The 15021-nt window shown below is 41.3% G+C and overlaps 1 protein-coding gene across 2 annotated transcripts in view; it reads left to right on the top strand.

Annotated features, from left to right (window-relative positions):
- The window catches only part of KLKB1 (kallikrein B1), a 52440-nt gene that overhangs the window by 14156 nt on the left and 23263 nt on the right, over nucleotides 1-15021 (top strand). For both annotated transcript variants that reach the window (XM_066573425.1, XM_066573426.1), the window contains 5 exons: nucleotides 5192-5351; nucleotides 7318-7427; nucleotides 7507-7660; nucleotides 7850-7962; nucleotides 9004-9178. In XM_066573425.1, the coding sequence (XP_066429522.1) occupies nucleotides 5192-5351; nucleotides 7318-7427; nucleotides 7507-7660; nucleotides 7850-7962; nucleotides 9004-9178 (712 nt within the window). The remainder of the gene's footprint in view (nucleotides 1-5191; nucleotides 5352-7317; nucleotides 7428-7506; nucleotides 7661-7849; nucleotides 7963-9003; nucleotides 9179-15021) is intronic.

The raw sequence follows: 15021 nt of genomic DNA, 5'->3' as shown, positions 1-15021 counted from the left end.
TTTCATATATATGAATGCATATGACGCATTTACAACTGATTCAGGCATTATGTATAGATAGATACCCTAAGGTAATTTTGCTGTTTGTAAAGTGCAGCCAGGGTGTTGTGATAGCATAGTGGTGGACAGACAGTCAACACTACAACAGGTCTAGTGCATACAGGAATATGGTCTTTTATGTGAGCACCTATAGGCTCTCATGCTCTACCTCATGGACTCTTCACAGTCTGCATCTGTCAGCTCTGGTCCGCACTGGTCATCTGGCTTGGTTTGCAGCCATTTAATCACCTCTGGTCATGGCTGGGAGGGAGACTCCCTTTTCTCTCTTGGGCCAGATTTTGCCACTTGGTGGCAGCATACTCTCAATAATACTTCTTATCAAGGAAACTTTTCGATCACTGCAGCACACAATAAGAAAAAACAAAAACACCAACTCTGGTACACGGAGGGCGCCCAGAGGATGCACCCATTTCCTCTTCATCACTTACAAGCTGTAAGGAGGAGTGCAAGGACAGCACTTCCCCTTGCATGTTAAACCCTATTTTTACGTGTGTAGCAGCTGCTTTACAGGCCTTTTCACTTGGCCCCTCTCTTTTGACCTTTGGATAATTTGACTTTATTCACACGGACCTCTTGCTTGATACCGGGCCATTCTTGGATCCTTATCAATGCCCTAGCAGTCACTGGGCCCTGCTCCTTGGGTCTGGTCTTTAGGCCCTGTCCACAGTAACTCCCTGATTAGCACTTGCAAGTGGCCCAATTCACACTTAGCCCTCACTGCACCCCCAGCAAGAGGAAGTGGCTGCATACACAGCGCATGCCAGCTCTTTTCCCAATATGTTGCCCATCGCTACTAATATACAGCTCTTCCCTCTCATGTCCCCATCACTGGTGACACAGGGTGACGCTATTTCGCTAATACTACCAGATAGGCAGGTGACAGGCTAGTTTAGACGCCACCTATGTCATTCGGGGAATGGGGCTCATCGTCTGTCACTATGAGCATCCATTGGAGTGGCTGGAGCTGCTCATTGTTCAGGTGGAGAAGGTGAATGAGCCACCATATCTCATCTCTCAATGCAGGTACTTATATATGGCCTGGGTTATCTCTAGCCAGGGGGCTTCCCTTTGGAAGACAAAATGTTATAATATTCACCCATATACCTTTTTAGAGATGTGGATACACTTCAAATCTGGGAGCCTTGGCAAACACACTGGGGCATGAGCCCTGGATTGTTAGTGATATTAATGACCAAAGGGCTTCATGTGCTGCTGTACATCATCCATGCACATGGCAATGCCATGTGTATGGACCCTTCGTCTGAAATGAAGAGCCCATCAATGCTTCTGAAAAAAATGTCTAGACCAAAATAACTCTTAATTGAGTCGAATTGTTTTGTTGAAACATACAAAGGATTGAAAGGACCTTCTCTGTCAAAACACTCTTATGTAGGATCTCTGATTGAGGTATGCAAAGAGCAATTACTCACTGTGATTTAGTCTGTATTTTGGTTGCATTATTAGTATGACCTAATACAAAAGGAACTTTGAAAAACAGCCTAATCATTAAGATGTAGCAGGCAGAAAGAGGCTCACAAGAAGAGTCGTTTAACGTAAATAAACATTCTTGATAGCATTTCTAAACCTACTCTATAGAGTACAGGCAGTAGAAAGAACGCATTGAAACTTCAGTACATTTTTTAGGTTCAAAATCTTTTTATTAGAAGTTTTTTCAAAACCATTATAATAATATATATGAACTCAATTATGTTGCAAGAGTGTTTACTTAAGTACCATGAGCTCAATAGGGCCTCTATCGGCTTTACCGAAAAAGAGACATAGTACAAATAAAAACAGGAATAGAAATATACACAAAATAATAAAACAGATAACAGTATGCAAAGACACAAGACATGACCAGGGGGCACGAAAACACACAGGGGTCGAATCATAGGTGGGGGGAGGGGAAGGGTAGCCAGGCACTATAGAGATCATAAGAGAGAACGACATCCACACCGAGCTATTTTCACCCTCGCTCAAGCCGAGGCTTACAGCAGAACAGAGTCCACCCAGGGTCTGAATCTCTCCGAGGACCGGAAAGAGGACCAGACCTGCCAAGTGTTATAAAACTTCTCATGGGCGTCAGTCTCTCCCGCCCTCAGTTCGTCAAATTGCATAAGATAATTAAGTTCTTCTGCCCACATCATCCTTGAGAGAGGCGTAGAGAACTTCCAGAGTCTAGGGATGATTCTCCTGGTTGGGAATTTAGTCAATTTTTTAACTGCTTAATGACCACCCACCATCAGTTTAAAGTGGACCTATTACCTTGGACAACCCCCATAACTAAAAGTCATGAATGAAAATTAGAAAGGACACTATTTAAATGTGCAATTTGTATACTTACACTCCCTCCTGTTCCCCCTTGTGTGCCCACAACATTTTCTGTATGGTGAAGCATAAAAGAACTAGTCTTCTTTGTTATGTTCATGCGCTCAGTAGACCACTCTGCGCTATAAATGGCCAGTTTGCAAGTGCACAGCAGTAGAATGTGAAGGAGTATAAGTATAAAATTACACATTTGAACTCAGTGTCCTTTCTAGTATTTATTCATTACCTCAGATGATGGGGGTGATTAGAGGTGACAGTTTCCCTTTAAGCCCTCATCAATTTTTTAATGATACAATTTGAAACCAGGTGCCTGAGTGATCGCTGTTGTTTGTTGGGTGTCCGGCAATCTGCTCACCGGAAAGGACGATTCTGTCTTCTATGTCCCACAAACACAGCGCTCAAACAATGGTGTGTAAGGAATCCAAAGGGCCTTTATTGGCGATTACCTGATATTATTGCCATGATACCTGCAGCAGAAGAGCCTTGTGTGGTGCAGTGTTAAGGCAGCAGAAATGCAGTCCTAAACTCTCGCTCATGACCTGAAGGTTGCTGTTCAGGTTCAGGTAGCCGACTCAAGGTGTACTCAGCCTTCCATCCTTCTGAGGTTGGTAAAATAAGTGCTGGGAGGGGGGGGGGGGGGGGGTTAAAAGATGACTGTTCACACATGTGTATGACTCACCCCTTTTGTGGATAAAAAGGCTATTTAGCCTAATGAAGTCTAAATGTGTTGTTTTCCCTGCATTTTGCTCAGTGTTTCCCACTTCCCCTTGCGTATTTGCACACCTCCCATAGACTGCTATAAGGGGCTTTTGCTGCGCAAAATGCATAAAGGTAGAGTATATTCTACGGGGTTTTTTTCTCGGTGTTTTGCTTGCACTGATTTTACACGTGCAATACCCATGCAAACACGGTTGTGTGAATAAGCCTTTAGAAAGGGGTTGTCCCGCGCCGAAAGATAAAATTTTTTTTTGCCCAGTCCCCCAGTACCTGCAAAGGAAAACCGCTGCCATATGTTATTAAAAAAAAAAATTCCCTTACCTGAATCCCCGTTCAGCAACTTTTAAAAATCTTCTGTCCAAGATGGCTGCCGCTGGTCTTCTCCCACAGTGCACCGCGGGTCTTCTCCCATGGTGCACCGTGGATGTTCTTCTGCTGTCTGCGCTCCACTGTCGATTCCAGCCACCTCATTGGCTGATCGGCACCATGTGATGGGGGCGGAGCTACGTGATGACGCGGAGAAGGGGGAGGAGCCAGGACGCAGCTCGTGAACCCGGACCATCCAAGAGAAGAATCCTCTGCGCGCAAGCGTGACTGTTCCTGCGACCAGAGAAGAAGTTTGTTCGTCGCCATGGAGACGGGGACGCCAACACCGGGAGGGGGTAAGTATATAACTTCTGTATGGCCAATATTTAATGCACGATGTATATTACAAAGTGCATTAATATGGCCATACAGAAGTGTATAACTGCACTTGCTGTTGCGGGACAACCCCTTTTAGAGTGCAAAGTGAAAAGTGTAAAAATACAATAATGTAGCTCTTTAATAGTCCATTTCTGACCATTGAGGGAAACAACCATTAAAAAAATAAAACAAATCAATAAACAATACACTAAAATAAAAGTAAATACACTAAATTAAAAAATGCAGATAAAATAAGCAGCTTTGAACCCTGAAAAAAATCACCTCCCACAACCGGTGGTTGCCGTAATCCACACATTGACTCAATTACCCTAAATTCGACATGTAATACCGTATATACTCGAGTATAAGTCGAGTTTTTCAGCACTTTTTTTATGCTTAAATAGTCTCCCTCGGCTTATACTCGAGTGAGGTTAAAAAAACCCAAAAAACTCCCTAATTCTCACCTTCCAGCCGGCGTCTGTGTCCCTGGCACGATGGTGTCCCTGGTGTGATGGTCTCCCTGGCAGTGCGGCAAGCTGCTTGAGAATCCTCCCCGCTGTCATCTCCCTGCTCGGCTTTGAATTCCCCCGCCGTCAGCGCTGTGATTTGATCAAGCACCAGCCAATTACAGCTGGCACTCAATCATTCACAGCCATTCAGTGAATGACATCACTGAATGACATCGCTGAATGGCAGTGATTGATTTATTGAGCGCCGTCCGTGATTGGCTGGCGCTCAATCCAATCACAGCACTTACTTACAGAACGCTAACGGCAGGGGAATTCAAAGTTGAGCAGGGAGATGACAGTGCTGGGAAATCTCATACAGCTTGCCACACTGCCGGGGACACAGCCAATTGGGAGGTGAGTATTGCGTTTTTTTTTTAACCTAGTATATACTCGAGTAAAGCTAGGCTTTAAAAAAACCTGTTTTTTTGTGGTAAAACGTATTGACTCGGCTTATACTTGGGTCGCCTAATACTCGAGTATATACAATATATCAAAATCAATGAATATGAATAAGACCATTTTAGGATAACTAACTCGTATATGATTTCCAGAATAATTAAAGGTTTTGACAACTTCTCCAGGATGGGTCATCAATAGTTGATAGGTAGGACTTCGTCGCTCTGGACTCCCGCTTATCAGCTGTTTCCCAGGCCACTATTAGTGTGTTCGGAGCCATAGGTAGGTAGGTATGTACATGTTTCAGTGTTCCAGGTTGGTACACACAGTGTCTGACCAGCAAACAGCTGACTGGTGAGGGTCCCAAGCTATGGACTCCAGGTAATCAATGGGAGTGAATACCATGGTGTTCAAAACGCGGTGGTAATTGTGGTAAAAAGCGCATGTGTGAGAGTGTAATCAACTGCTAATTATGTTTTTTTCTTATCATCCTGCAGATTGCCGAAGAGACATCTTTCAGAATATGGAAATTTCTGGGGAAAATCTTACAAGTGTCATTGCACCTAATCTGCAGATGTGTCAGAAGATTTGTACATTCTACCCAAACTGTCTATTCTTTACCTATGTAACAAAGAACTGGCCAGAAGCAGGTCAAAGGTTAGTGGCGATTATAATGGAGAACCAATAATGGCCACATCAGCCTTATGGTTGCCTTCAAAGGGCCATTTATAAAGGCTCATTCACAAGGGTGTATTTCTGTTGCATATTATGCATATAGTTTTTACATGCGTAATTTGGACAGCTTAAAGACCATTGATTTGCATTAAGCGATGCACATATGTGTTTTTCATGTGTGTATTTTATAAGCATGAAACAAAAAATGCCCTATTTTGGTCCGTATCATGGACTGAAATGGCCCATTAAAGTCAATGGGACCGGTTTAGAGGTGCATGCCAGAGCTCAGTGAATCAAAGATGGCACCCTTCCCCTATGCTGACGCTGCTCCCATTGCCAAGCACTGGCTGTGTTCTACAGGGAAGCAGAGAGTCAGCCCTTCTGCATCCAGACCTTATCACGGGTCACATAAAATGACGTGGCGGGCCAGATTCGGCCCACGGGCTTTCAGTTTGGCACGTGTGGTAGATAAACAAAATTCTAATGCTCCTTTTACAAAGGACGAGCTTTCAGGAAAAAATGCGCAACGCTCATCGTCCCAATGATGCTCGCTTTTGTACTGTCATAGCGCTGCCGGCAGGGAGGTGGAGCAGCCGGGGAGCGTTATCCCCCTGTCCACCTCCATTCAGAAGTGACCGGCTGCTGTTTACACTAAACAGCGAATCATTCCTTTTTCTGCATGCAGAAACTGAACAACTGAGCAATTGTCATTCAGTCGCTGCATGCGTTTCCATGGGACGATTATCACCTAAATTCCTGCGTGAGCGGGGAAATCTGAACAATAATTGTTGTAAAAGGGCCATAAGCTTTAAATATTTAAACCATTTTATTGACAGAAAAGGCAAATAAATTTCTACCTTTTTGTTACTTTATTTTTTTTGGTCCAAAAGTTGGCACCAATTAATTTCTTGATATGTATTTATAGTGACCGAAACTTTGTCTTCATGATGCAAAGCTCCATCCTCCACTAGCGAGAGCTTAGAAGCTTTCTGCAACCTGCTTTCTGTTGACTTTACTTTAAGGCCTTTTTCACATGGACGACAGCGATATTGGTGCTTCGAAATGGCAGTGATATTGCTGCTTTGTTCCCATGATTTTGTAGCAACAGTGATATTTTCTTGTGAAAAATTGCACATTGCTGCTGCCCGTAATAAATTTGCAGTTTTTATCATGAGAAGGTTAAGCCCTACCCCCAAAATAAGCCCCAGATGCAGTCCCTGAAAAAAAAGGAATACTTATTTAGCAAGCTCGGTCCGGTTTCTCCTGCTGCTGTTCGAGCTCTGCAGCTTTATTCGCCCCCTGAAAATCCCTTCCTGGTTGAGGGATTCATAAATCCCCCCTTCAAGAAGCTATCTTCTGATTGGTTCATCTTGGGTTGCTTAGCCAATCAATGCAGTGCTCAGTGAACCAATGCGATGACTGTGATCAGTGCTGCATTGATTGGCTGAGCAGAGGTCAAAGAACCAATCAACAGACAGCGCGCTGTGGAGGTGGGATTTATGAATTAGATGAGCCACGGCATTGGTTGGCCAATTCATAAATCCTGCATCCACAATGTGCTAGCTGTTAATTGCCTGAGCAGAGGTCGAAGAACCAAGCAATGCAGAACTGGATAAACCAATCACAGCCATCTCATTGGTTCATTGAACACTGCTTTGATTGGCTGAGCAGTGCTGGATAACCCAATCAGAGCCATCGCTTCGTGGAGTTGGGATTTATGAACTCTCGGTTGTAGTACAAATGGATGAGGTAATATCTGTGATGGACCCTCTGGACGGAGGTTCCAACACAGATGTGAAACCAGCCTTAAAGTCTTTCTTTAAGAAGTGACTACAGAAATGTAGCAGCTAAGGTAGTTGCTTATAGATTGCCTGCACTATTGGTTTTTTGGACATACATTGCATGAGTATAACATCTATAGTAATTTATGTCATCATCTCTGCTTTAGAAATCGTTGTCATCTAAAGACATTGAAAAGCTTGACCCCAAATGATGTACAGTACAAGGATAATGTTGTATCAGGAAGAAGCCTCCTGTCGTGTAAAACGACCCTCTCAGGTAAAAAAATGATAAAAGATTACAGTACTACATTGGAAGTTGTAAATTAATTTTATTATCCCGTATCTCCTCTCTGTAGTATGCCCATTACCAATCCTTAATGATATGGTATTTCTTGGCACTGACCTTGATGTTGGAAAAGTTAACGGAGAGAAAGATTGTCAGCAACTTTGTACAAACAACATCCGCTGCCAGTTCTTTACCTACAGACCACTTGATTGTAATCAAAACAAGTAAGGTTATAGACAAATCACTATGTGCTGTGTATACCAGGGTAGTTTGGGTTGTAGAATATCATGTTTAATCGTCAATATAAATGTCTTATTTTAATCAAGAAGCCATATTACACAATTTTCATATATTTAATAGTAATGGGCATCTGTGTGGACACCATCATATCAATATATCGGTTGTTTTTAAAGGTGTACATGCCACTTGAGGATGTCATCCAATGGCTTGCCAACTGCTATAGAACATGAGAAAGGAGGAATTTCAGGGTTCTCTTTGAGACTCTGTAAAACTAGAACAGTTGGAGGTAAAGTGAGTATATTCCCAAAGAAAGTATTAATGGAGGGATGTTTATATGAAATGGTGTGAAAATGATTATTCTTTATGCGATCTCAAGTATGCGTGTGCAATCCGTCATAAATTGCAGTCAGTCTTTCTGCCTGCAGTTATATAATAAATCACAGACACCATAATCCAATGCTTACTTGTTACTTGAGATTATATGTATATTTGTGGAATCCATTGCACATGACACGTATAAGCAAGCCTGAGTAGTACACACTTTGGAGTTTGATTGTGCTTGGACTGTGATTTTTTTTTTTCTGTCTGCAGTCTTTACATTTTTTTAAAGTGGTTGTCCAACTCTGAAAGATTGATGTCCTATGCTCAAAATAGGTCATCAGTATCTGATCAACAAGGGTCCCTCACCTTGAGCCCAGCTGATCAGGTGTTTAGGGAGTGCTCTTTCAGTGTACAAAGCAAGAAGTAGAATGCTCCATGCATTGTGCAGTGGCCGATGTGGTATTGCAGGCACAGCTCCCATTCACTTCAATGGGAGCTGTGTCTGCAATACCATGCTGGGCCACTGCACAATGTATAGAGCTGTCTGCTTCCTGCTCCAAGCACAGTGGCAGCGGCTCTGTGAAAAGATAATCATCCAGAGTCAAACAATCTTCCTACAGAATATCCAATCCCTTTGTCTGTACTTACCGTAATTGATTCAGGTTTGGTGTACCTGGATTGAGATCTGAGCTGTGCTTTAAGAAAAAAACTAATAAAACTTACTCTGATTCAATGTCCTGTAGAGATGAATGTAGCACCAATGTGCATTCTCAACTGCAGCTCCATTCATGCAGGTGGTGGTGGTGGTGGGGGGGGGGGGCAGGACTCCAGTTCTTATAATTAGTTGGAGTCCCACTGATCAGACACTTATGCTCTATCCTATGGATAGGAGATAATCTAACATCTTGGAATAACCATTTAAAACATTGAAAAGCAATTAAATTGATGATGTTTCTCAGTAAAAGCAAACACAATGAAGGCTCAACCTTCTTTTACTCTCTTTCAGGATGTGGACACCCTGTTTATCAAAAAAACAGGATTGTTGGTGGCAGTAACAGCTCTCTTGGTGAATGGCCATGGCAAGTAAGCATGCATCTTAAATTATCCTCTCAAAGACATGTGTGTGGTGGATCCATCATCAGCAATAACTGGATTGTAACAGCTGCCCACTGTGTCGCCCGGTGAGTCGCAAACATTATACCTTCAACTGAGCACTTCATTTTTAGGTCCAAAATTGTTTGCTGACTAATTTTAGATTAGTTTATAGAGGTTGTAGGTTAGTTTTGTCTATCACAAAGCTCCCAATCATATGCCTTTCTTCACACAGTTGATCAGCAGCAGTCCTGGTGTTTGAACACCCACCCAACATAGAAATATTTTTTTAGAATCCAAATATAGAACTCCTTTATAGCAAGTATATCTCAGTGCAGATGTAAATTATGAAATGTTTCTTTGCATATTTCATGTTCCTGTACACCTTAAAGGGTTATCTAGGGAAGTGACAAAATGGCCTCCGTTTGCAGCCTGAAAGAAACCCATGTAAGAATGTAACAGGTTGATGAGACACAGGATGAAGAGGGCTGAACTTCATACTTCATGCAGGAGAGAACTATAAAACGACCCTGTTCATTCCTGTTAACCTGGTAGGAATAAACTTTGTAATGTTAGGCTCCACCCTTCCTCTCGGATCTCATCTACCTGTTTTGGTTACACTCTACGATGGGTTCCACACAGATGCCTAAAGTAGGCATTTTATTTATTTCCTAGACAACTCTTTTAGGGACATTGTGGAATTGTCTTCTGGTCAGTCTCCTTTAGAATTACTCAGGTTACAAATCTTTCCTATCTTTATAATTATATGAAAACTATTTGAATTGATTTTGTCCATTTTAAATAATTTTTATACCCAAACCTGGTCATCAAGGCTTGGGGAGTAAAGAATTTGACCAGCTGGGTGCCATTAGTTGTAAAAACGAAGCAGTGTTTAAGGTCGGTTTTACATGAGCGCATTTCGTGCATATTCACGCGTCTCCAATATGTATGACTCCCCAAGCCTGGCTGTGGGTCTACTGACCCAAAATCACAGCATCATTCCTATGCCTATAATGCTGGGAGTTCAGTTCAGTAGACCCATGGTAGGGTCGGGACAGGACACTCGTCCGTATTACAGGTGAATAAATGTGCCTGTAATATAGTCATGTGCAACCAACGTTAGAGAAACTTTTATTATAATTTAGGAGCAAAGAAAGGACAAACAGACTTCTTTTTCATTTCCTGTCTATTTTAGGAGCATAATCTATGTCCTCTGCTTGATGTATTTTTTCTTTCTTTTTCTGCTTGGAGGTATGGATCTAAAATATACAGTCTCTGTTCATCCCAGTTCTTTATTTTCAGGTGACATTTTTGACCCATGAGCAACTTCTTTTAAAGAAATTCACAGAAGATAATTTAATCTCATGTGGTTTGCCCTGATCTTGCACTTTTCTCCATATAGACTTCAATTGCCTTTATTTAAACCAAACTCTTCTGGGTTGGTAGGGGGTCAGCGTTAAAAAACTTCAGAGAAAATATAGTTGAAGAGGAACTTTAACCAATTGCAATCACATTGCAGCTGCATAAAGTCGTTTGCTTGTAATAGTCCCTTATAGCAATGAATCAACAATAGATTGGTTAATCCCAAACAGTAAATAGCTTAACCCCTTCGGTCCACAGCTATTTTTCACTTACGGTGCAAGGAAAATATAACTTTTTTGCCTCCCTGCATTCTGACATTTGTTGTCAGTTTTACTGTTTGTCGGCTTTTTTTAAGGAACCATTTATACTTTTTTCACCAACATTATAGAGTACACTGTATTAACCTCAATAAATTGACTTGGACTGACTATCATAAAACTCCAGTAACTTTTTCCTCCTCAAAATATCTCCCCTTTGGCTGTATGACAACCTTGCATACTCTCAGCATGCGGTGGATCAACTTCTAGGTTTTTTGGTCAGGATACATTTCCATTCTTGGTAGAGAACCCCCAAGAGATGTCTCTGACTAGTGATTTACGGTAATAACTTGCTGATCAGTGAAGGTCTGATTACTAGAACTGTGAGAGAAACTATAGCGTCTGTTGAACACCATCTTGTTTCCCTTCTATTTTCCAACTTTTGTGACACACGTATTTTGTTCAGAAGATTACAAGGCCTGAAGAATGAGCAAAAGCTGCAACTGACCTTCGCACACAAATTTGTAGCCAGACAGCTGGCTAAATATGGACTTTGTCTTAGAAATGTATTAACAAATAGAACTCTTTTTTAAAAAAAATCTGTTTTACTTTATTTGATGTTCTATCTAAATGTCACTAGCTGATATACCTGGCTTCGCCCGAGTTATTTGCTACTGGTGTTTATCTGGTGTTCACACAGAAAATCTTATGAAGTCGTGGTTACTTTAGTGATACCGGGAAAAACATATGTTCACCATTTTGCATAGTTCTCTGCGTTACCCAGGAAACACCACATGGAGGTAACCATGCAACGTTTCCTATATATAAAATTACATCAGGAAGTGAGAGAATTAGACACTGTACGTAAAATTTGGGCGCTAATTCTTTTGCACTTAGGATTGAATAATCGAGTTGGGACACATTAACTTTTCCTATTTATGACATAATCAATGCCCGTGCCAAATTTCAAGCTTCTATGACATCGGGAAGTGAGAGAATTAGATTACGTACGTAAAAGCTGGATACTAATTCTTTTGCGCTTAAAAATGAATAATTGAGTTAGGACCTATTAACTTTTCCTATTTATGACATAATCAATGCCCGTGCCAAATTTCAAGTTTCTATGACATTGGGAAGTGAGAGATTTAGATTCCGTTCGTAAAATTTGGACGCTAAATTGTTTGCGCTTAGAACTGAATAATCGAGTTGGGACCCATTACTTTTCCTATTTATGACATACTTATCAATGCTTGTACCAAATTTCAAGTGAGAGAATTAGATTCCGTACGTAAAATTTGGACACTCATTCTTTTGCGCTTAGAATTGAATAATCGAGTTGGGACCCAATAACTTTTACTATTTATGACATAATCAATGCTGGTGCAAAATTTCAAGTTTCTATGACATCGGGAAGTGAGAGAATTAGATTACGTACGTAAAATTTGGACGCTAATTCTTTTGCGCTAGAATTGAATAATCGAGTTGGGACCCATTAGCTTTTCCTATTTATGACATAACTAGCTGATAAACCCAGCTTCGCTCAAGTTAATGTGGTACTGGTGTTTATCTGGTGTTCACACGGAAAATCTTATAAAGTCAGGGTTACTTTAGAGATACCGAGGAAAAAAATATGTTCACCATTTTGCATGGTTCTTTGCGTTACCCAGGAAACACCACATGGAGGTAACCATGCGACATTTCCTTTATATAAAATTACATCAGGAAGTGAGAGAATTAGATTTCGTACTTAAAATTTGGACGCTAATTCTTTTGCAGTTAGAATTGAATAATTGAGTTGGGACACATTAACTTTTCCTATTTATGACATAATGCCGTGTCGAATTTCAAGTTTCTATGACATCGGGAAGTGAGAGAATTAGATTTCGTACTTAAAATTTGGACGCTAATTCTTTTGCAGTTAGAATTGAATAATCGAGTTGGGACACATTAACTTTTCCTATTTATGACATAATGCCGTGTCGAATTTCAAGTTTCTATGACATCGGGAAGTGAGAGAATTAGATTACGTACGTAAAATTTAGATGCTAATTCTTTTGCACCTAAAATTGAATAATCAAGTTGAGACCCATTAACTTTTGCTATTTATGACATAATCAATGCTCGTGCCAAATTTCAAGTTTCTATGACATCGGGAAGTGAGAGATTTAGATTCCGTACGTAAAATTTGGACACTAATTCTTTTGCGCTTAGAATTGAATAATTGACTTGGGACCCATTAACTTTTCCTATTTATGACATAATCAATGCCCGTGCCAAATTTCAAGTTTCTATGACATCAGGAAGTAAGAGAATTAGATTACGTACATAAAATTTGGACGCTAATTATTTTGCGCTAGAATTGAATAATCAAGTTGGGACCTCTTTACTTTTCCTATTTTGGAGATAGTCCATGCTTGTGCCAAATTTCAAGTTTCTACGACATCTGGAAGTTGGAGAATTAGTGGTGAGTCAGTGAGTCAGTGAGTCAGTCAGTGAGTCAGTGAGGGCTTTCGTCTTTATATATATATAGATTATATTGATACTTACACCCCCCAATCAATATGAGGAACATGATACTACACACGCTGACATTTGGAATCAATACACTGTATGAATCGATATACTGTTATTCTTATTCTGACTCAATAACATGGCTGTAAGCGTATCGGCTGAAGTAACTTCTCTTGTAGTTATGAACCAGTACTCACAGTAGGTATATGTTGTCAGACAGCATCCAACTCGACTGCAGAGGCATGGGAGAAGATTCCAGGGTTTATTCAGGTATCTTGTAGAATGCACATTCAGCAGTAGGTAAAAAGAGTGATGGTTAGCCAGAGCACAGAGTAGAGACCTAAGACATAAGCTATAGACAGGAAACTCCCCAGCAGGAGGAAAGGGAGGGGTTATGCAACACAGGGGGGTACAGAGAACCAGGAGGGACAAACTAAAGAAGGCAAGCACTTACAAATACAGTACAGGTTATACATGTCAATGAATAGAGTCAGGTAGATGAGACATGACACTCCCCGTCTGAAATCTTTAGATTTCACTGAATACTATTTTGACGTAATGTCCTTCAAAGTCCAGAAATTCTTGTTTAACCTAAAAAACAAGTAAACGAATGCAACAGCAATAATAAATGAACAAATCAACTGTTGTGGCAAAGGTAATCCACAGGTGGACTTCTTCAGATTCTCTCGGTTGCAGTCTGCGGTGATATGTTCCCCGCCATGAGCTGTGTAGGATAATCAAGCTTCCTCAGGTGACTTCCTCCCTTGGAAGAAAAGGCACTAGTTCAGATTCTGTGACTGTAGGGTGTGCTTTACACATATGCCAACCACTACACCTTGATGATGCGTTCTTTGCAAAACACTGAGCAATGTGAATTAGTCTGCCAATAGCTTGCACGAGAGATCTCCATGTCGAGAAACGTTCAAAGCGATGTGACTTCAGCTTCACCTTAGAAGTTACAGAAGTGTAAAGTGTAGAACTTAGGGCTCTGATTTCCTTGTCAGACGCAGGGTCCACCAGATCATAGATGGCATTGGTAGGTAACAAACAAGGATCTTCGTATAGAAAACTTGGAGGTGAAGACCATATGTGGTCTAGCAGATCTGATGTTGGTGCGGCTCTTGTTCCCCGGTCGGCTGGATTAAGTTCTGTAGGGATGTAATGCCACTGGTTAGGGGTGGAGAAACTTCTGATCCTTTCTACTCGGTGTCCTACATACACGTAGAATTGTTTTGTTTGGTTGTGTATATAACCGAGAACAACCTTACTGTCTGTGTAAAAGGTGAATGAATCAAATGCGACGTCCATTTCATCCCTTATCACTTCGGCGATCTCTACTGCTAGCACGGCTGCACAGAGTTCAAGTCTTGGTATGGAATGCGCAGGTTTTGGGGTTAGTTTGGCCTTACCTAGTACGAATCCACAGTGTAGCTCATTGTTGGCTCCTGAGATCTTCAGATAGGCCACTGCGGCTATGGCTTCCATTGATGCGTCAGAGAAGATGTGTATTTCCCTTTTGACAGCAGCTGAAAGAGAACTGGGAGCATAACAGCGCGGTACTTGGAGTTGTTCTAATACTTTCAAGGACCTTTTCCATTTTTCCCACCTTTGTTGTTTCTCAACAGGTAAGGGAGCGTCCCAATCCATATTCTCAGTAGTAAGCTGTCTCAGAAGTATCTTGCCCTGAATAGTGATGGGGGCTATGAATCCGAGAGGATCATAAATACTGTTCACGACCGATAAAACTCCACGCTTGGTGAAAGGTTTGTTGCAAGCTAATACTTGAAATATAAATGTATCTT

The sequence above is a fragment of the Eleutherodactylus coqui genome, chromosome 7 (genome assembly GCF_035609145.1).
Source record: "Eleutherodactylus coqui strain aEleCoq1 chromosome 7, aEleCoq1.hap1, whole genome shotgun sequence".
Classification (NCBI taxonomy): Eukaryota; Metazoa; Chordata; class Amphibia; order Anura; family Eleutherodactylidae; genus Eleutherodactylus; species Eleutherodactylus coqui.
The sequence above is the reverse complement of the archived record's forward strand: the minus strand, read 5'-3'. Positions and strand labels throughout refer to the sequence as shown.